Here is a 23,048-nt window from a genome sequence, read left to right as displayed (position 1 = left end):
TAAATCAATCAATCAATTTATTGAGCGCTTACTATGTGCAGAGCACTGTACTAAGCGCTTGGGAAGTACAAATTGGCAACACATAGAGACAGTCCCTGCCCAACAGTGGGCTCACAGTCTAAAAGGGGGAGACAGAGAACAAAACCAAACATACCAACAAAATAAAATAAATAGGATAGAAATGTACAAGTAAAATAAATAAATAAATAGAGTAATAAATATGTACAACCGTAATAAATATGTACAACCATATATACAGGTGCTGTGGGGAAGGGAAGGAGGTAAGATGGGGCGGATGGAGAGGGGGACGAGGGGGAGAGGAAGGAAGGGGCTCAGTCTGGGAAGGCCTCCTGGAGGAGGTGAGCTCTCAGTAGGGCCTTGAAGGGAGGAAGAGAGCTAGTTTGGCGGATGGGCAGAGGGAGGGCATTTAGACTGTGAGCCCACTGTTGGGTAGGGACCGTCTTTATATATTGCCAACTTGTACTTCCCAAGCGCTTAGTACAGTGCTCTGCACACAGTAAGCGCTCAATAAATACGATTGATGATGATGATTCCAGGCCCGGGGGAGGACGTGGGCCGGGGGCCGACGGCGGGACGGGCGAGGACGAGGCCCAGTGAGAAGATGAGCGGAGGGCGCGGGCTGGCCTTCTTGGCTGGGTGAATTCCCTGGATGTTTCTGATCCCTGGAGGGCCAGCTGAGTGGATCTGGGCTGTCCCCGATAAATGCTGCTGCTGCTGTGGATGATACTGCGGCTGTTGATATTGCTGCTGCTGCTGATGCCTTCCTTCTGTCAGCGTGACCTTCCGCACAGGCTGCTGCCTCAGTTCTGGATGGCCCTCTGGGTGAAAAAAGCCACCATTTTCTCCCCCCTGCCCTCCTGTCAACTTCATCACCCTGACTTTGCAGCTCACATGTGGCCCATCTCCACTACCAGTGTTCCTGCGCTGCATTACGGTCCTTTCCTGCTGAGAGCTCACCTCCTCCAGGAGGCCTTCCCAGACTGAGCCCCTTCCTTCCTCTCCCCCTCATCCCCCTCTCCATCCGCCCCATCTTACCTCCTTCCCTTCCCCACAGCACCTGTATAGATGTTTGTACATATTTATTACTCTATTTATTTATTTAGTTTACTTGTACATATCTATTCTATTTATTTTATTTTGTTAGTACGTTTGGTTTTGTTCTCCGTCTCCCCCTTTTAGACTGTGAGCCCACTGTTGGGTAGGGCATATTTTTACTCTATTTATTTATTTATTTATTTTACTTGTACATATCTATTCTATTTATTTTATTCTGCTAGTACGTTTGGTTTTGTTCTCTGTCTCCCCCTTTTAGACTGTGAGCCCACTGTCGGGTAGGGCATATTTATTACTCTATTTATTTATTTATTTTACTTGTACATATCTATTCTATTTATTTTATTTTGTTAGTACGTTTGGTTTTGTTCTCCGTCTCCCCCTTTTAGACTGTGAGCCCACTGTCGGGTAGGGCATATTTATTACTCTATTTATTTATTTATTTATTTATTTTACTTGTACATATCTATTCTATTTATTATATTTTGTTAGTACGTTTGGTTTTGTTCTCTGTCTCCCCCCCTTTTTGACTGTGAGCCCACCATTGGGTAGGGCATATTTATTACTCCATTTATTTATTTATTTATTTTACTTGTACAGATCTATTCTATTTATTTTATTTTGCTAGTACGTTTGGTTTTGTTCTCTGTCTCCCCCTTTTAGACTGTGAGCCCACTGTCGGGTAGGGCATATTTATTACTCTATTTATTTATTTATTTATTTATTTTACTTGTACATATCTATTCTATTTATTTCATTTTGCTAGTACGTTTGGTTTTGTTCTCTGTCTCCCCCTTTTAGACTGTGAGCCCACCGTTGGGTAGGGCATATTTATTACTCTATTTATTTATTTATTTATTTTACTTGTACATATCTATTCTATTTATTTGATTTTGTTAGTACGTTTGGTTTTGTTCTCTGTCTCCCCCTTTTAGACTGTGAGCCCACCGTTGGGTAGGGCATATTTATTACTCTATTTATTTATTTATTTATTTTACTTGTACATATCTATTCTATTTATTTTATTTTGCTAGTACGTTTGGTTTTGTTCTCTGTCTCCCCCTTTTAGACTGTGAGCCCACTGTCGGGTAGGGCATATTTATTACTCTATTTATTTATTTATTTATTTATTTTACTTGTACATATCTATTCTATTTATTTCATTTTGCTAGTACGTTTGGTTTTGTTCTCTGTCTCCCCCTTTTAGACTGTGAGCCCACCGTTGGGTAGGGCATATTTATTACTCTATTTATTTATTTATTTATTTATTTTACTTGTACATATCTATTCTATTTATTTTATTTTGTTAGTACGTTTGGTTTCGTTCTCTGTCTCCCCCTTTTAGACTGTGAGCCCACCGTTGGGTAGGGCATATTTATTACTCTATTTATTTATTTATTTTACTTGTACATATCTATTCTATTTATTTTATTTTGCTAGTACGTTTGGTTTTGTTCTCTGTCTCCTCCTTTTAGACTGTGAGCCCACTGTTGGGTAGGGCATATTTATTACTCTATTTATTTATTTTACTTGTACATATCTATTCTATTTATTTTATTTTGTTAGTACATTTGGTTTTGTTCTCTGTCTCCCCCTTTTAGACTGTGAGCCCACTGTCGGAGGGCATATTTATTACTCTATTTATTTATTTATTTTACTTGTACATATCTATTCTATTTATTTTATTTTGCTAGTGCGTTTGGTTTTGTTCTCTGTCTCCCCCTTTTAGACTGTGAGCCCACTGTCGGGTAGGGCATATTTATTACTCTATTTATTTATTTATTTATTTTACTTTTACATATCTATTCTATTTATTTTATTTTGGTAGTGCGGTTGGTTTTGTTCTCTGTCTCCCCCTTTTAGACTGTGAGCCCACTGTCGGTTAGGGCAGATTTATTACTCTATTTATTTATTTATTTATTTATTTGCTTTACTTGTACATATCTATTCTATTTTATTTTGTTAGTACGTTTGGTTTTGTTCTCTGTCTCCCCCTTTTAGACTGTGAGCCCACTGTTGGGTAGGACATATTTATTACTCTATTTATTTATTTTACTTGTACATATCTATTCTATTTATTTTATTTTGCTAGTACGTTTGGTTTTGTTCTCCGTCTCCCCCTTTTAGACTGTGAGCCCACTGTCGGGTAGGGCATATTTATTACTCTATTTATTTATTTATTTATTTTACTTGTACATATCTATTCTATTTATTTTATTTTGCTAGTACGTTTGGTTTTGTTCTCTGTCTCCGCCTTTTAGACTGTGAGCCCACTGTTGGGTAGGGCATATTTATTACTCTATTTATTTAATTATTTATTTTACTTGTACATATCTATTCTATTTATTTTATTTTGTTAGTACGTTTGGTTTTGTTCTCCGTCTCCCCCTTTTAGACTGTGAGCCCACCGTTGGGTAGGGCATATTTATTACTCTATTTATTTATTTATTTTGCTTGTAAATATCTATTCTATTTATTTTATTCTGTTAGTACGTTTGGTTTTGTTCTCTGTCTCCCCCTTTTAGACTGTGAGCCCACCGTTGGGTAGGGCATATTTATTACTCTATTTATTTATTTAATTATTTTGCTTGTACATATCTATTCTATTTATTTTATTTTGCTGGTACGTTTGGTTTTGTTCTCCGTCTCCCCCTTTTAGACTGTGAGCCCACTATTGGGTAGGGCATATTTATTACTCTATTTTACTTGTACATATCCATTCTATTTATTTTTTGTTGGTACTTTTGGTTTTGTTTTCTGTCTCCCCCTTTTAGACTGTGAGCCCACTGTTGGGTAGGGACTGTCTCTAGATGTTGCCAATTTGTACTTCCCAAGCGCTTAGTACAGTGCTCTGCACATAGTAAGCGCTCAATAAATACGATTGATGATGATTTCCACGCCAGGCTTTGTATCCTGGGGTCGGCCTCGTGCTCTAGAAGTCTGGCTGAGGCGAAGAGCTTTGTCCATGTCGGGGGGCTTTGTTGGCTGCCCTTTCAGGGGTGGCTTTAGTTGACCTGGGGGAACTGTTGTATTCTGCCTCGACTGTTTCACTGGTTTCATCTGCTGTCCTGGATACTGCAAGGTTGCCCCGGCTTGCCCGAAATTTGGGGATTTCAGTTGAACTTCTGTAATGGTTGCGTCTTGCTTTTTGACCAGAAGCCTGTTTCCCACATTTGGTCTGGCCTGTGTCCCGGGATAAGGTAGTAATAATCATCATCATCATCTTCAATCGTATTTATTGAGCGCTTACTATGTGCAGAGCACTGTACTGAGCGCTTGGGAAGTACAAATTGGCAACATTTAGAGACAGTCCCTACCCAACAGTGGGCTCACAGTCTAAAAGTAATGGGTTGCCATTGGTTGGGGACAATGATGGCTCCTCGTCTTGTTCTACTGGGGGCTGGGGAGTGTAAGGTTGCTGTTGCTCAGCAAGTTGGCAACATATAGAGACGGTCCCTACCCAACATCGTCATCATCATCAATCGTATTTATTGAGCGCTTACTATGTGCAGAGCACTGTACTAAGCACTTGGGAAGTACAAATTGGCAACATATAGAGACAGTCCCTACCCAACAGCGGGCTCACAGTCTAGAAGGGGGAGACAGACAACAAAACCAAACGCATTAACAAAACAAAATAAATAGAATAGATATGTACGAGTAAAATAAATAGAGTACTAAATATGTACAAACATATATACAGGTGCTGTGGGGAAGGGAAGGAGGTAAGACAGGGGGATGGAGAGGGGGACGAGGGGCAGGGGGGAGTGCTTATTAAGCGCTTACTATGTGCAAAGCGCTGTTCCAAGCGCTAAGGGGGCGGGGCCTGCGAGAGGGGCGGGGTCTGCATAATAATAATAATAATGGCATTTATTAAGTGCTTACTATGTGCAAAGCACTGTTCTAAGCGCTAAAGGGGCGGGGCCTGCGTAATAATAATAATGATAATGGCATTTATTAAGCGCTTACTATGTGCAAGGCAGTGTTCTAAGCGCTAAGGGGGAGGGGCCTGCGCGAGGGGCGGGGCCTGCATAATAATAATAATAATGATGATGGCATTTATTGGGGAAGCAGTGTGGCTCAGTGGAAAGAGCACGGGCTTTGGAGTCAGAGGTCGTGGGTTCAAATCCTGGCCCCGCCACTTGTCAGCTGTGTGACCTTGGGCAAGTGAGCCCAATGCTGGATAGGGACTGTCTCTATATGTTGCCAATTTGTACTTCCCAAGCGCTTAGTACAGTGCTCATATGTTTGTACATATTTTTTACTCTATTTATTTTATTTGTATATATCTATTCTATTTATTTTATTTTGTCAGTATGTTTGGTTTTGTTCTCTGTCTCCCCCTTTTAGACTGTGAGCCCACTGTTGGGTAGGGACTGTCTCTCTATGTTGCCAATTTGTACTTCCCAGGCGCTTAGTACAGTGCTCTGCACATAGTAAGCGCTCAATAAATACGATTGATGATGATGATGATGATAGTAAGCGCTCGATAAATATGATTGATTGATTGATTGATTCTCTGGGCCTCAGCCCCCTCCTCTGTAAAATAGGGATGAAGACTGTGAGCCCCACGTGGGACAATCTGATCACCTTGTATCTACCCCAGCGCTTAGAACAGTGCTTGGCGCGTAGTAAGCGCTTAACAAATACCAACATTATTATTATTATTTTAGACTGTGAGCCCGCTGTTGGGTAGGGACCGTCCCTATATGTTGCCAACTTGGACTTCCCAAGCGCTTAGTCCAGTGCTCTGCACACAGTCAGCGCTCAATCAATACGATTGATTGATTGATTGATTGATTGAGCGCTTACTATGTGCCAGGCAGTGTTCTAAGCGCTGAGGGGGCGCGGCCTGAGCGAGGGGCGGGGTCAGAGTTGGTGCGCGCTCCCTCGCCCCTCCCCCACCCCCCGGGGCGCGCAGGCGCGGGGCGGCGGGGGGCGGTGCGCAGGCGCGGGGCGGCGGGGGGGGGGGCGGTGCGCAGGCGCGGGGCGGCGGGGGGGGGCGGTGCGCAGGCGCGGGGCGGCGGGGGGCGGTGCGCAGGCGCGGGGCGGCGGGGGGGGGGGCGGTGCGCAGGCGCGGGGCGGCGGGGGGGGGCGGTGCGCAGGCGCGGGGCGGCGGGGGGGCGGTGCGCAGGCGGGGGGCGGTGCGCAGGCGCGGGGCGGCGGGGGCGGCGCGCAGGCGCGGGGCGGCGCCTCAGCTGAGGAGAAGCGCGGCGGCGGCGGGCGCCATGGCGGGCGTCATGGCGGGAGTGCGGACCCTCCTGTCGTCGTCGTCCCTCCTGGCCGCCCCGCTCCGGGCCTACACCGCCGGTAAGCACACAGGAAGCGCTCAATAATAATAATAATAATGATCATTCATTCATTCAATAGTATTTATTGATGATGATGATGATGATGGTATTTGTTAATCAATCAATCAATCGTATTTATTGAGCGCTTACTATGTGCATAGCACTGTACTAAGCGCTTGGGAAGTACAAATTGGCATCACATAGAGACAGTCCCTGCCCAACAGTGGGCTCACAGTCTAAAAGGCGGGGGGGGGGGGGTTAAGCGCTTACTACGTGCAAAGCGCTGGGGGGATAACAAGGTGATCAGGTTGCCCCACGTGGGGCTCACAGTCTTCATCCCCATTTTACAGATGAGGGAACTGAGGCCCATTCATTCATTCGGTCGTATTTATTGAGCGCTCACTGTGTGCAGAGCACTATACTAAGCGCTTGGGAAGTCCAAGTTGGCAACATATAGAGACGGTCCCTACCCAACGGTGGGCTCACAGTCTAGGAGGGGGAGACAGACGACAAAACCATACATGTGGACAGGCGCCAAGTCATCAGAATAAACAGAAATTAAGCTAGGTTCCTTCATTCATTCGTATTTATTGAGCGCCTGCTGTGTGCAGAGCACTGTACTAAGCGCTTGGGAAGTCCAAGTCGGCAGCATCTAGAGACGGTCCCTACGAGACAGACGACAAAACAAAGCAGGTGGACAGGTGCCAAGTCATCAGAATAAACAGAAATAAAGCTAGATTCATTCATTCATTCAGTCGTATTTATTGAGCGCTTACTGTGTGCACAGCACTGCATTAAGCGCTTGGGAAGTACAAGTTGGCGGACAGACGACAAAACCATACATGCCAAGTACAAGTTGGCAGACAGACGACAAAACCATACATGCCAAGTACAAGTTGGCAGACAGACGACAAAACCATACATGCCAAGTACAAGTTGGCAGACAGACGACAAAACCATACATGCCAAGTTATCAGAATAAATAGAAATAAAGCTAGATTCATTCATTCATTCATTCGTATTTATTGAGCGCCTACTGTGTGCAGAGCACTGTACTAAGCGCTTGGGAAGTCCAAGTCGGCAGCATCTAGAGACGGTCCCTACCCAACAACGGGCTCCCAGTCTAGGAGGGGGAGACGGACGACAAAACAAAGCAGGTGGACAGGTGCCAAGTCATCAGAATAAACAGAAATAAAGCTAGATTCATTCATTCAGTCGTATTTAGTGAGCGCTTACTGTGTGCAGAGCACTGTACTAAGCGCTTGGGAAGTCCAAGTCGGCAGCATCTAGAGACGGTCCCTACCCAACAACGGGCTCCCAGTCTAGGAGGGGGAGACGGACGACAAAACAAAACAGGTGGACAGGTGCCAAGTCATCAGAATAAACAGAAATAAAGCTAGATTCATTCATTCATTCGTATTTATTGAGCACCTACTGTGTGCAGAGCACTGTACTAAGCGCTTGGGAAGTCCAAGTCGGCAGCATCTAGAGATGGTCCCTACCCAACAACGGGCTCCCAGTCTAGGTGGGGGAGACGGACGACAAAACAAAGCAGATGGACAGGTGCCAAGTCATCAGAATAAACAGAAATAAAGCTAGATTCATTCATTCAGTCGTATTTATTGAGCGCTTACTGTGTGCAAAGCTAGATTCATTCATTCAATAGTATTTATTAAGCGCTTACTGTGTGCACAGCACTGCATTAAGCGCTTGGGAAGTACAAGTTGGCAGACAGACGACAAAAACGTACATGCCAAGTACAAGTTGGCAGACAGACGACAAAACCATACATGCCAAGTTATCAGAATAAATAGAAATAAAGCTAGATTCATTCATTCATTCATTCGTATTTATTGAGCGCCTACTGTGTGCAGAGCACTGTACTAAGCGCTTGGGAAGTCCAAGTCGGCAGCATCTAGAGACGGTCCCTACCCAACAACGGGCTCCCAGTCTAGGAGGGGGAGACAGACGACAAAACCATACATGTGGACAGGTGCCAAGTCATCAGAATAAACAGAAGTAAAGCTAGATTCATTCATTCAATAGTATTTATTAAGCGCTTACTGTGTGCACAGCACTGCATTAAGCGCTTGGGAAGTACAAGTTGGCAGACAGACGACAAAACCGTACATGTGGACAGGTGCCAAGTTATCAGAATAAATAGAAATAAAGCTAGATTCATTCATTCATTCGTATTGAGCGCTTACTGTGTACAGAGCACTGCACTAAGCCCTTGGGAAGTATGTTTCCATCGTATTTATTGAGCGCTTACTGTGTGCTGAGCCCTGTACTAAGCGCTGGGGAGGTTACAAGGTGATCAGCTCAGTCTGGGGCTTGTTGAGCGCTTACTGTGTGCACTGTACTAAACGCTGGGGAGGTTACAAGGTGATCAGTTCAGTCTGGGGCTTGTTGAGCGCTTACTGTGTGCAGAGCACTGTACTAAGCGCTTAGGAAGTACAAGTCGGCAACGTAAAGAGACGGTCCTTACCCAACAACGGATTCACGGTGTAGCGGGGAGAGACAGACAATCAATCAGTCGTATTTATTGAGCGCTTACTGTGTGCAGAGCACTGTACTAAGCGCTTGGGAAGTACAAGTTGGCAACATATAGAGACAGTCCCTACCCAACAGTGGGCTCACAGTCTAAAAGACAACTAAACAAAACATGTGGACAGGTGTCAAGTCCTCAGAACAAATAGAGTTAAAGCTAAGTTCAGTCATTCATTCAGTCGTATTTATTGAGCGCTTACTGTGTGCTGAGCACTGTACCAAGCGCTTGGGAAGTACAAGTTGGCAACGTATAGAGACGGTCCCTACCCAACAGTGCGCTCACAGTCTAGAAGGGGGAGACAGAAAACAAAACCAAACGTATTAAAGTAAAATAAATAGAATAGATATGTACAAGTAAAATAGAGTAATAAATATGTACAAACATATATACAAATATACAGGTATTGTGGGGAAGGGAAGGAGGTAAGACGGGGGGGATAGAGAGGGGGAGGAGGGGGAGAGGTGTCAAGGTGGACAGGTGTCAAGTCATCAGAATAAATAGAAAGAAAGCTAGGTGCACATCATTGACAAATAAATAGAATAGTCAATATGTACGAGTAAAATAAATGAGCAATAAATCTGTACAAACATATATACAGGTGCTGAGATCAGGTTGTCCCGCGTGGGGCTCACAGTCTTCATCCCCATTTTACAGGTGAGGTAATAATGGTATTTATTAAGCGCTTTCTATGTGCAAAGCACTGTTCTGAGCGCCAGGGAGATACAAGGTGATCAGGTTGTCCCACGGGGGGCTCACAGTCTTCATCCCCATTTTACAGATGAGGGAACTGAGGGCCAGAGAAGTGAAGTGACTTGCCCAAAGTCACACAGCCGACAAGGGGCGGAGCCAGGATTTGAAGACTGAATGAATAGAGTGGCACGGCGGGGAAGACAGCAGCCACTTCAGCGCCTAGAGAAACAGCGTGGCTCAGTGGAAAGAGCCCGGGCTTTGGAGTCAGAGGTGAGGGGTTTGAATCCCGGCTCTGCCGCTTGTCAACTGGGTGACTTTGGGCAAGTCACTTCACTTCTCTGGGCCTCAGTGACCTCATCTGGAAAATGGGGATGAAGACTGTGAGCCCCACGTGGGGCAACCTGATCACCTTGTATCCCCCTAGCGTTTACAACAGTGCTTTGCACATAGTAAGCACTTAATAAATAACATCATTATTATTGTTAACAGTGCTTTGCACACATCAGACAAAAACTCCTCACCCTGGGCTTCAAGGCTGTCCACCACCTCGCCCCCTCCTACCTCACCTCCCTTCTCTCCTTCTCCAGCCCAGCTCGCACCCTCCGCTCCTCCGCCGCTGATCTCCTCACTGTACCTCGTTCTCGCCTGTCCCGCCGTCGACCCCCGGCCCACGTCCTTCCCTCGCCCGGAATGCCCTCCCTCTGCCCATCCACTAAGCTCGCTCTCTTCCTCCCTTCAAGGCCCTACTGAGAGCTCACCTCCTCCAGGAGGCCTTCCCACACCGAGCCCCGTTTTCCTCTCCCCCTCCCCATCCCCCCCCGCCCTACCTCCTTCCCCTCGCCACAGCCCCTGTATATATGTTTGTACAGATTTATTACTCTATTTATTTGTACGTATTTACTATTCTATTTATTTTGTTAATGGTGTGCATCTAGCTTTACTTTTAATTATTCTGATGACACCTGTCCGCATGTTTTGTTGTCTGTCTCCCCCTTCTAGACTGTGAGCCCGAGTGTTGTTGGGTAGAGACCGTCTATATGTTGCCATCTTGTAATTCCCAAGCGCTTAGTACAGTGCTCTGCACACAGTAAGCGCTCAATAAATACGATTGAATGAATGAATGAATGAATTTATTACTCTATTTATACATATTCTATTTATTTTATTTTGTTAATGTGTCTTGTTGTCTGTCTCCCCCTTCTAGACTGTGAGCCTGCTGTGGGGTAGGGACCGTCTCTATAAGTTGCCAACTTGGACTTCCCAAGTGCTTAGGACAGTGCTCTGCACACAGTAAGCGCTCAATAAATGCGATTGAATGAATGAATGAATAGTAAGCGGTTAATAAAGAGAAGCAGTGTGGCTCAGTGGAAAGAGCCCGGGCTTTGGAGTCCAAGGTCAGGGGTTCAAATCCCGGCCCTGCCAATTGCCAGCTGTATGACTTTGGACAAGTCACTTCACTTCTCTGGGCCTCAGTTCCCTCATCTGTAAAATGGGGAGGAAGACGGTGAGCCCCGCCCCGTGGGACAACCTGATCACCTTGTATCCCCTGAGCGCTTAGAACAGTGCTTTGCACAAATTAAGCACTTAATAAATGTCATTATTGTTATTATTTATTCTGATAGAGAAGCAGCGTGACTCAGTGGAAAGAGCACGGGCTTTGGAGTCAGAGGTCATGGGTTCAAATTCTGTTGTCGGCTGTGTGACCTTGGGCAAGAAACTTCACTGGGCCTCAGTTCCCTCATCTGTAAAATGGGGATTAAGACTGTGAACCCCCTGTGGGACAACCTAATCACTTTGTAACCTCCCCAGCGCTTAAGACAGTGCTTTGCACATAGTAAGTGCTTAATAAATGCCATCGTCATCATTATTATTATTATAATAAATGCCATTATTATCATCTATGCCCTGCCTCGGCCTCCAGCTCCGGATCTGGCACTTTAGAGCTCTGGTACTCTGAGAAGCAGCACGGTTTAGTGGAAAGAGCCTGGGCTCGGGAGTCAGAGGTCGTGGGTTCTAATCCCGCCTCCGCCACTTGTCAGCTGTATGTGACCTTGGGCAAGTCACTTCACTTCTCTGGGCCTCAGTGGCCTCATCTGTTAAATGGGGATTGAGACTGTGAGCCCCCTGTGGGACAACCTGATCACCTTGGAACCTCCCCAGCGCTTAGAACAGTGCTCGGCACGTGGTAAGCGCCTAACAAATACCAACATTATTATTATTATTTCCCCATCCCTTTCATTCATGACGTGTCGAGATCTAGAATTCCGTTTATCTTTTTGGATGCTATTGATGCCTATCTGTTCAGTTTGGTTCTCTGTCTCCCCCTTCTAATATAATAATCTTGGTATTTGTTAAGCGCTTACTCTGTGCCGAGCACTGTGCTAACCGCTGGAGTAGATACAAGGTCGTTAGGTTGTCCCACGTGGAGCTCACAGACTTCATTCCTATTTTACAGATGAGGTAACTGAGGCCTAGAGAAGTTAAGTGACTTGCCCAAGGTGACACAGCAGACATAATAATAATAATAATAATGATGGTATTTAAGTGCTTACTACGTGCCAACCACTGTTGTAAGCGCTGAGAGGGATACAAGGTGATCAGCTTGTCCCACGGGGGCTCACAGTCAATCCCCATTTTCCAGATGAGGGAACTGAGGCCCAGAGAAGTTAAGTGACTTGCCCAAGGTCACACAGCTGACAAGTGGCAGCGTCGGGATTTGAACCCACGACCTCTGACTCCCAAGCCAGTCCTCTTTTCATTGATCCACACTGCTATTGACACCTGTCTACTTGTTTTGTTTTGTTGTCTGTCTTCCCCCTTCTAACAATAATAATAATGAGGGTATTTGTTAAGCGCTTACTGCATGGCAACCACTGTTCTGAGCACTGGGGAGGATACAAGGTGATCAGGTTGTCCCACGGCGGGGGCTCACAGGCTTTAATCCCCATTTTCCAGATGAGGGAACTGAGGCCCAGAGAAGTGAAGTTTCTTGCCCAAGGTCACACAGCTGACAAGTGGCGGAGCAGGGATTAGAACCCACGACCTCTGACTCCCAAACTGTTGATGCCTGTCTGTCTGTTTTGTTTTGTCTTGTTGTCCGTCTCCCCTTGTAGACTGTGAGCCCGTTGTTGGGTAGGGACCGTGTCTATCTGTCGACTTGTACTTTTCAGGCGCTTAGTACGGTGCTCTGCGCACAGTAAGTGCTCAATAAATGCGATTGAAGTCACTTCACTTCTCTGGGCTTCAGTTCCCTCATCTGGAAAGTGGGCATAGAGACGACTGTGAGCCCCACGGGGGACAGGGACTGGGTCCAACCCGATTGGCTTGTATCCACCCCGGCGCTTAGTGTAGTGCCTGGCACATAGTAAATGCTTAACAGATGCCGCAAGTATTATTATTAGAGCCCGGGCTAAGGAGTCAGGAGGTCATGGGTTCTCATTCCAGCTCCGCCACTTGTCTGCTGTGTGATCTTGGACAAGTCAATTCATTTCTCTGGGCTTTAGTTCTGTCATCTGTAAAATGGGGATTAAATGCATGTGCCCAGTGCAGGATAGAGACTGCGTTCACCCCAATTTGCCTGTATCCACCCCAGCGCTTAGTACAGTGCCTGGCACATAGTAAGACCTTAGAATCGTTATTATTATTGATGGGCAACGTAGGACAGGGTAGGGGGCAGCAGGGCCACGCACACCGAGTCCGGCAATCAATCAGTGCTGTTCATTGAGCACTGATTGTGTGCAGAGCACTGTACTAAACGCTTGGGCAAGTTCAATACAACAGAGTTGGTGGGCAATGTAACCTGACTGATTGGAAGCGCTGAAACACAGAACTCTCGCAGGACGGCTTCCCGACTCTACAAAGATGGCAGTGTGCCAAATCCTTTATTTTAAGAAGGAAGCAGCGTGGCTCCGTGGAAAGAGCCTGGGCTTTGGAGTCAGAGGTCCTGGGTTCAAATCCTGGCTCTGCCAATTGTCAGCTGTGTGACTTTGGGCAAGTCCCTTCTCTGTGCCTCAGGTACCTCATCTGTAGAATGGGGATTAAGACTGTGAGCCCCCCGTGGGACAACTTGATCACCTTGTAGCCTCCCCAGCGCTTAGAACAGTGCTTTGCACATAGTAAGCGCTTAATAAATGCCATTATTATTATTATTATTATTATTATTAAAGAGGACTTGGTGCAGACTCACCAACAGCTGTCAGAACCCTTCCCTCCAAGTTACTGCAGGGTACCTCTAAAACGCTGGACAAGTAGATTTAAAGCGTTCCTTACATTGCCTATTGCTCATGTTGCTATACTGAGAGCTGCACTAATGTGCAACTTTATGACTGGCCCACGCTTTGGGCCTGCTCCCTCGGGTCACTCAGCGTTAGTAGCCCTCTCCCCTTTTATAATAATAATAATAATAATAATAATAATAATAATAATAATAATAGTATTTGTTAAGTGCTTGCTATGTGCCAAGCACTGTTCTAAGCTCTGAGGTAGACACAAGGTCATCAGGTTATATTCATTCATTCAGTCATATTTATTGAGCTCTTACTGTGTGCAGAGCACTGGACTAAGCACTTGGAAAGTACAATTCAGCAATAGAGAGACAATCCCTGCCCACAACGGGCTTACAGTCTATAGTGGGGGAGACGGTCATCAATACAAGTAACAGGCACCAATGTAAAGGAATAGAATTATAGCTGTGTACATATACACACAGGGGCTGTGGGGTGGGTTATGGGGGAGAGCAAAGGGAGCGAGTCAGGGTGACGAGGGGAGGGGGAACTGAGGAAAAGGGGGGCTCAGTCTGGGAAGGCCTCCTGGAGGAGGTGAGCTCTCAGTAGGGCTTGGAAGGGGGGAAGTGTATTGTTAGACGAATTTGAGGAGGGAGGGCATTCCAGGCCAGAGGTAGGACATGGGCCAGGGGGTTGATGGCGGGACGGGCGGGAACGAGGCCCAGTGAGGAAGGGTGCGGGCTGGGCTGGAGAAGGAAAGAAGGGAGGTGAGGTAGGAGGGGGCGAGGGGATGGACAGCCTTGAAGCTGAGAGTGAGGAGTTTTTGCGTCCAACCTGATTAGCTTGTATCTACCATAGCGCTTACTTCAGTGCCTGGCACATAGAAAGTGCTTAAATACCATTAAAAAAAAAAAGCCCTGCAGAGGGGGCTTGTATGTGTGGCGGGGTGATGGACGATCAAGTTTGGGGGCACTGTAGGAAAGTTGTTTTGGGTCTTCCCATGTCCTTTCCATTCCCCACTCACACTCTATGGGTTGTCGTACTGATCGGGTCCGTGACGGAGAAGGGCGTGGGATGAGGCCCCGGTGTGCTTGTGGGAAGGTTGCCCAGGCCACAGGACCAGGGTCAGGAGACCTGGGTTCTAATCACGCTTCTTCCGCTTGCCTGTTGGCAACTTTGGGCAAGTCACTTTACATCTGGGCCTCAGTTTCTTCATCTAAGCTCGCCGTGGGCAGGGAACGTCTGCCAACTCTGCCGGATTGCACTCTCCCAGCCGCTCATTACAGGGTTCTCCACCCACGGCGAGCCCTTAGTAAATACCGGAGATTGATTTATTGATTTGTAAAATGGGGATTTTAATGGGGAACAGTATCTGTTCTCCCACCCCCTTAGATTGGGAGCCCTACGTGGGGCAGCGACTCTGTCCAATCTGTTTCTTTCATAGCTATCTCACCACTTATAATAATAATAATAATGATTGATGGCATTTGTTAAGCGCTTACCATATGCCGAGCACTGTTCTAAGTGCTTGGGAAGATGCAAGGTCATCAGGTTGGCCCACGTGGGGCTCACAGTCTTCATCCCCATTTTACAGATGAGGGAATTGAGGCACAGAGAAGTCAAGTGACATGCCCAAAGTCACACAGCTAAACGGTGCTTGGTATATAATAAGATCTTAACAAACACCACAGGTCCTAGGATGCCCTGGTAGTTTCCCACCACATAGGCATGTCAGCACCTGAATTGTGCCTTTATAGGACACTGAAGAAATCACTGGAACAGTGATTACAGGGCATAATAATAATAATTATGGTATTCAAGTGCTTTCTACGTGCCAGTCACTGTACTAAGCACTGGGGTGGATACCAGCAAATCGGGTTGGACACAGTCTCTGTCCCACGTGGGGCTCACAGTTTCAGTCCCCATTTTACAGATGAGGGAACTGAGACCCAGAGAAGAGAAGTGACTTGCCCGAGGTCTCATAGCAGACAAGTGGCAGAGTCGGGATTAGAACCCACGATCTTCTGACTCCTGGGTCCGTGCTGTACCAATAATAATAATAATGGTATTAAGTGCTTACTATGTGCAAAGCACTGTTCTAAGCACTGGGGAAGTTACAAGGTGATCAGGTCGTCCGTGGGGGTGGGGGAACTCACAGTTTTAATCCCCATTTTACAGATGAGGTAACTGAGGCACCGAGAAGTTAAGTGACTTGCCCAAAGTCACACAGCTGACAGTTGGCGGTGGCGGGATTTGAACCCATGACCTCTGACCCCAAAGCCCGGGCTCTTTCCACTAGGCCATACTGCTTCTCTGTATGAGGAAATCACCAGATCCTCCTTCCAAAATATACCTTAGGATGAATCAAACAAATGTTCAAAGCCAAGTTGGATATAGACTGAGCTTCCCGCAATGTTTCTGCAGCCCCAGGGCAGGGCCTATTGTCTTTTACTGCTAGTTTAGTCTTCCAAGCATGTTCTGCAAACAGGCTGTTAATAAATGCTGCCCTTGTGTCAGAGCCGAAGCGGTTAGTTTTTAGGGCTAACTTTGGAATTTTTTCTGTGTTTGTGGAAAATTTCCTGGAGGGGGTGAGCCCTGAGCTCTGAAGAGTGATAATTCGGTTCCCTGGCTTGTGAAAAGTAAGACTCGGGGAACAATGCCAATAATGATTTACTGCTGGCATAACACTGTGCTAAAGTGCTTCTGTATGAAACTCTTTTTGTAGCCAGTGTCATTTCTAAAAATGTCTTTCGGCCCAATGAGTGTGTGTTGAACTTTTTCTGGTGGTTTAGGGTGATAGACCGGGGAAAAGATACCGTTTTCCTCAGAGGCTCGACGTGTCCGGAGGGGTTGGTTGGGACAACTGTGGAGAATATGCAGTGTGCGCTCTTGGGATACTGCCCGAGGCGTGAAGCACTTTGGCCCAGTTAGGGGGGAGTGGAGAGGACTGGTTGTTCTTCTACAAATGTTCCTTGCCTGTCACAGCCTCCGAGCATATCACCTCGGGCTAGCAACCAAGAGCGGTGCTTGGGCTTTGGTTTCCTGATAATAATAATAATAATAATAACAATAAAAATAATAATAATAGCATTTACTAAGCGCTTACTATGTGCAAAGCACTGTTCTAGGCACTGGGAAGGTTACAGGGTGATCAGGTTGTCCCACGGGGGGCTCACAGTCAATCCCCATTTTACAGATGAGGGAACCGAGGCACAGAGAAGTTAAGTGACTTGCCCAGAGTCACACAGCCGACAAGTGGCGGAGCTGAGATTTGAACCCATGACCACTGACTCCAAAGCCCGTGCTCTTTCCCCTGAGCCACGCCGGCTCATTGGTGCATCTGCCATCTGAGAAGCAGCGTGGCTCAGAGGAAAGAGCCCGGGCTTGGGAGTCAGAGGTCCTGGGTTCTAATCCTGCCTCCGCCACTTGTCAGCTGTGTGACTTTGGGCAAGTCACCTAACTTCTCTGTGCCTCAGTTACCTCATCTGTAAAATGGGGATTGACGGTGAGCCCCCCGTGGGACAACCTGATTACCTTGTACCCTCCCCAGCGCTTAGAACAGTGCTTTGCACATAGTAAGCATTTATTTTACTTGTACATATCTATTCTGTTTTGTTAGTATGTTTGGTTTTGTCTCCCCCTTTTAGACTGAGCCCACTGTTGGGTAGGGTCTGTCTCTATATGTTGCCAATTTGTACTTCCCAAGCGCTTAGTACAGTGCTCTGCACACAGTAAGCGCTCAAGAAATACGATTGATTGATTGATTGATCTGCCCGGTGGCCCCTGCAGTGATTTGGGGGTGATGCAGTGGGCCGCTGCAGTGCCCTGGGAGTGCTGTGATATGCTCCTGTAGCGCCCTGGGGTGCTTACACCAGGGACCTGCTTGCTCTGGCCCGGCACACAGATATTTTATGACCGCTTGGGTCTATTGGGCCTCAAATCCTGGGTTCGGAGATTTCGTGGTGCAGACCCTGATCTAGAAGCAGGATGGGTCTGTTTTTCTTCTTCTGGTTTTTGTTTTGTTTTTACGGTATTTGATAAGCGCTCACTAGGTGCCAGGCGCTGTGCTAAGAGCTGGGATCGAGCCCGGATACGGGGCTCACAGTCTTAATCCCCATTTTACAGATGAGGGAACTGAGGCCCGGAGAAGTGAAGCGACTTACGGACAAGTGGCGGAGCCGGGATTCCTTCTGATGCCCGGGCCCGCGCCCTATCCACTCACGGATTTTTTTCCCGCGGCTTTTCTGACGAGCATTTCCTTGAATTCCCTCGGCCTAGGTGCTCCCTTTGAATACATCCTGATGGAAAAGAAGGGCAAGAGCGGTAACGTGGGATTCATCCAACTGAACCGTCCCAAGGCCCTGAATGCCCTCTGCAACGGCCTGATGGTGGAGATCAACCGGGCGCTGGACGACTTTGAGAAGGACCCGGCCGTCGGCGCCATCGTCCTCACGGGCACGGAGAAAGTCTTCGCCGGTGCGTCTCCCCGCGCGGCTCGCGAGTCGGCTGGAGGACCTGGCCCCGGCCGAGCCCCGCGAAGCCATTCTGGGGAGCACCGGGGTGGGGGGCGAGAATGACAGCTCTGGCCTTCGCTAAGTGCTTACTATGTGCCGGGCACTGTTCTAAGCGCCGGGTGGGGGACAAGCAGATCGGGTTGGACGCAGTCCCCGGAACTGGGGTGAAATTTGGCTGTGGGTTCCGTGGGCCGGGGACTGTGAGGAAGGAGTAGCCCTGCCCGTGCACCGAAATGGGACAGAGGTGACAGGCGGAGAAGGAGGAAAGGAAATGTAATGGCCAGCTGAAGCAGTAGGGGAGAAACGCCCTGGACCTGACACCATTAGGGGCCCGTCCTGGGGGTTCGCCTGGATCCCTAAGCAGCATGGCTTAGTGGAAAGAGCCTGGGCTTGGGAGTCGGAGGTCGTGGGTTCTAATCCCAGCTCCACCACTTGTCAGTTGGGTGACTTTGGGCAAGTCACTTCACTTCTCTGTGCCTCAGTTCCCTCATCTGTAAAATGGGGATGAAGACTGTGAGCCTCTACTCCATCCTAAATCCTTGTCAACCTCTCAGCTGCCTTCGGTGCTGTGGACCACCCCGTTCCCCTGGAAGAATGATCTAACCCTGGCTTCACGGGCACTATCCTCTCCTCGTTCTCCTCCTATTTCTCTGGTCCCTCCTCAGTCTCTTTCGTGGACTTCTCTGCCTCCCACCTTCTAAATGTGGGAGACCCTGAAGCCTTAGTTGTGAGCCCTCCATGGGACAAACTGATCACCTTGTAACCTCCCCAGCGCTTAGAACAGTGCCTTGCACATAGTAAGCGCTTAATAAATGCCATGATTACTTTATTATTTTATTATTATTATCCCTGTCAGTCAGGACCACCTGATTGATAAGGTGGTTATTTGTGGGGGGTTTTAAAGGTATTTAAGTGCTTAGAATGTGCCAGGCGCTGTACTAAGCGCTGGGGTGGATCCAAGATAATCGGGTTATCCTTTGTGGGTGGTTCAGGGTGGTTCTTCTTTGTGGGACTTTTTTGATTGATATTTAAGTGCCTAGTACGTGCCAGGCACCGTACTAAGCGCCGGGGTAGATGGAAGTGAGTCAGGTTGGATACAGTCCACGTGCCATGAGGGGCTCACAGTCTTAATCCCCATTTTACCGATGAGGGAACTGAGGCGCGGAGAAATGAAGCGACTTGCCCAGAGTCACAGAGCAGACAAGGGATGGAGCCAGGATTAGATTTGATAGGGGTGGTTTTTCTTTGGGGCCCACGGTTCAGAAAAAAAGATGTAACTGTGAATGTTTATTTTTCCTTGCCTGCCTTCGCCCCAGTCCGCAATATATTGGTTTTCACATTTAAACGCCTCCCCACCCCTCAGTGTGATCTTGGCCCATGGGAAAACTCAGCTCCAGGAGGCAAAACTGTTTTTCTGGGTGGTTATTCTTTGGGGCTCAAGATTCAGAGGGAACCCCCCCCCCCCCCAAAAAAAAATACCATGAATGTCATCTTCATTTTCCTTTGCCTGACTTCCCCCGAGCCCGGTCTATATTCCCTTTTCCATTTAAAACAAACCACGTGCACCCCCCCCTCCCCTCCCCACCCCGTAAGATTTGGGGCCTGGGGAAAAACTCTTCCTGCGTCGTTCATAAGTAAGGAGGGTGGAAACCATATGTCCTGATTGAGCTGGGAAGGTTCTGATAGGCGGGATTTTCTGACCACCATGTTTTCGCGCTAATAAATCTGAGCGGAATCTCAGCTGGAAACTTCAGGATGCAGAACTTGGTGGGGGGGCTATTGTTAGCCTATTTCCGTGCCCCTCCTAGAGCAACTGGTGGGGTTCTCCTTCTGACCCAGAGAGGCGGTTTGGGGACAACACTCCCCTGGCTTGCAGTCCGAGGGGGTCGAAGGGGAAAGGGGATTCCTGAGTTCTCCGTGACACAAGGGAAGGCCCCGGAATCCCTTCCGGATGGCATTGGGATATTGTTCAGAATAGCTCCACCCAGCTATGCAGTTCTTGAGGTGGGGGTCTGCCCTCTCCTCAACAGACCTTGTGCTCTGGAGAGACACTCCAAGCGCTTAATACAGTGCTTTGCACACAGTAAGCACTCAATAAATATGATCGAATGAATGAATGACACAATATTGTGAAGTCAAGGGTCCTCTGGACTTACTGGGGAGTTTAAGCTCACTGTGGGCAGGGAACGTGGCTACCAACTCTGTTATGCTGTACTCTCCACACAGTAAGTGCTCAATAACGAACATTGATACTGTTTCTGGGGTGGAGCGGGGTGAATATCCTGCTTGTGGGGTTTTTTTGTTGTTGTTATCCTCCTGTTCATCAGTGGTTCGGGGGTTGTGTGACTGTGACTTTTAGACTGTGAGCCCACTGTTGGGTAGGGACTGTCTCTATATGTTGCCAGTTTGTACTTCCCAAGCGCTTAGTCCAGTGCTCTGCACACAGTAAGCGCTCAATAAATACGATTGATTGATTGTGTGGAGGGAGTTGTACCCTCCTTAAGAGAAGCAGCGTGGCTCAGTGGAAAGAGCCCGGGCTTTGGAATCAGAAGTCATGGGTTCAAATCCCGGCTCCGCCAACTGTCAGCTGTGTGACTTTGGGCAAGTCACTTAACTTCTCTGTGCCTCAGTTACCTCATCTGTAAAACGGGGATTAAAACCGTGAGCCCCACGTCGGACAACCTGGTCACCTTGTATCCCCCTCAGCGCTTAGAACACTGCTTGGCATATAGTAAGCGCTTAACAAATACCACAGTTATTATTATTACCCTTTGGTGGGGAAATGGCTTGAGACCAGCTGACTGTACATCGAGTATGTCCCCGGGAAGCCCTTCATTCATTCAGTCGTATTTATTGAGTGCTTACTGTGTGCAGAGCACTGTACTAAGCGCTTGGGAAGTACAAGTTGGCAACGTATAGAGACGGTCCCTATCCAACAGTGGGCTCACAGTCTAGCTTCGTGGCGGGGAAGGGTGTTCTTGTAGTGACATGGGGTTTCACATGCTGACAGGCCGGCTCTAGGGTTGAGGGGGCCACGTGATGAGCGCGTCGGGGGCCGGCCGGCTCCTGGTTGGACTCTCCATTCGGATCGTCTCTTCCAGCCGGAGCGGATATCAAGGAGATGCAGAACCAGACTTTCCAAGAGTGTTACAGCGGCAGGTTCCTCAGCCAGTGGGATCGCCTCTCCCGGGTCAGGAAGCCAGTCATAGCGGCCGTCAACGGTTATGCCGTGAGTAGTCACTTTAATAATAATAATAATAATAATGATGGTATTTGTCAGTGCTTACTCTGTGCCAAGCACTGTTCTAAGCGCTGGGGTGGGTACAAGGTAGTCAGGTTGTCCCACGTGGGGCTCACAGTCTTAATCCCCATGTTACAGATGAGGTCACTGGGGCACAGAGAAGTGAAGTGACTTGCCCAAAGTCACACAGCTGATAAGTGGCGGAGCCGGGATTAGAACCCATGATCTCTGACTCCCAAGCCCGGGCTCTTTCCACTAAGCCACGCTGCTTTAGCCTCCATGGGGGTGACGGGAAGTTGGTGGTGGGTGGCGGGCGAGAGGGCCTATAACAGTCGTTCTCCATTGGGACCGTAAATAATAACTGTGGTATTTGTTAAGAGTTTACTATATGCCAGGCACTGTACTAAGTGCTGTGGCAGATATGAGAAAAGAGTTGAATACAGTCCCTGCCCCACAAAGGGCTCACAGTCTTAATCTCCATTTTCCAGATGAGGGAACTGAGCCCCAGGGAAGGTGAGTGACTTGCCTAAGGTCACACGGCAGTCAAGTGGCAGAGTCAGGTTTAGAACCCAGGTCTTTCTGACTCCCGGGCCGACTCTAGCCACTAGACCACACTGCTGCTATGGTAAATGGACCAGAAGTGGCTTGAGGCGGCGAAATTCAGGGTCTGAGAGCCCTATGAGGGCAGAGTGAGGGGAGGGGAAGCTCCCCTCCATGCCGAGCGGGGCCTCCTTTTGTTTTGTGTTGCAGCTTGGAGGAGGCTGTGAGATTGCCATGATGTGTGATATCATCTATGCTGGGGAGAAAGCCCAGTTTAGCCAGCCGGAGATCCTGCTGGGGACCATCCCAGGTAAAAAGGCCCAAGGCCACCCGGGACTTTAGCTCTTCTAGGCTAGAAGGGATTTAGGAGGGGTGGAGAAGGGGCGGATCCCAGCCGGCTGGCATTCTCCCTTGGGACTCTGTGTTCCACGTCTACCTGCTCTCTCCCCTCTTGGGGAGTCCTTCGCTTGCGCTTTTTGGCTCTGTGCCCCGTATGCCCCGTGCACAAATGAAAAGCTTCCATAGCAGGCAGAGCAGGGCTGGGGTGGTCCAGACGGATCCAGTAAGGTCCTGAACCACCAAGAGACCCTTTTGGGACCAGCCTCCTTGCAGCCGCAAGAAAATTCCCAAACTGTGGTGTGGATGGGATTTGACACTGCTTCGGGGTTGGGAGTTAGGGGCTCACCACGTGCACGTAACGCAGAAACGGATGGCCTAAGCGTATTCCTCCCGAGTGGGAAGCGTTCGTGGTTGGGAGATACTTTGTCTCAGAGACCACACCTGGCTTTCTAAAACTTTAGGAAGGGAAGGAAAAAACAGGGGAAAGAAGGTGATAGATGCCTGAAAAATCTGGGATTTGGGGGAAGCTCTAAGTTGGGCATAGTGGCGATCCAGGCGGCGGGGAAAAGGCAAACGGGTTGGAGT

The 23,048-nt window shown here is 48.0% G+C and overlaps 1 protein-coding gene across 1 annotated transcript in view; it reads left to right on the top strand.

Moving 5' to 3' along the window:
- Positions 1-6,289: 6,289 nt before the first annotated feature.
- ECHS1 (enoyl-CoA hydratase, short chain 1) overlaps positions 6,290-23,048 on the top strand; it is a 31,399-nt gene continuing 14,640 nt past the window's right edge. Inside the window, exons 1-4 of the mRNA XM_038744134.1 lie at positions 6,290-6,384; positions 18,108-18,305; positions 21,445-21,572; positions 22,335-22,434. Coding sequence (XP_038600062.1) covers positions 6,303-6,384; positions 18,108-18,305; positions 21,445-21,572; positions 22,335-22,434 — 508 coding nt within the window. The 5' untranslated portion in view covers positions 6,290-6,302. The remainder of the gene's footprint in view (positions 6,385-18,107; positions 18,306-21,444; positions 21,573-22,334; positions 22,435-23,048) is intronic.

This window comes from Tachyglossus aculeatus, chromosome 3 (genome assembly GCF_015852505.1).
Source record: "Tachyglossus aculeatus isolate mTacAcu1 chromosome 3, mTacAcu1.pri, whole genome shotgun sequence".
Classification (NCBI taxonomy): Eukaryota; Metazoa; Chordata; class Mammalia; order Monotremata; family Tachyglossidae; genus Tachyglossus; species Tachyglossus aculeatus.
This window is presented reverse-complemented; position numbering and strand designations above follow the sequence as displayed.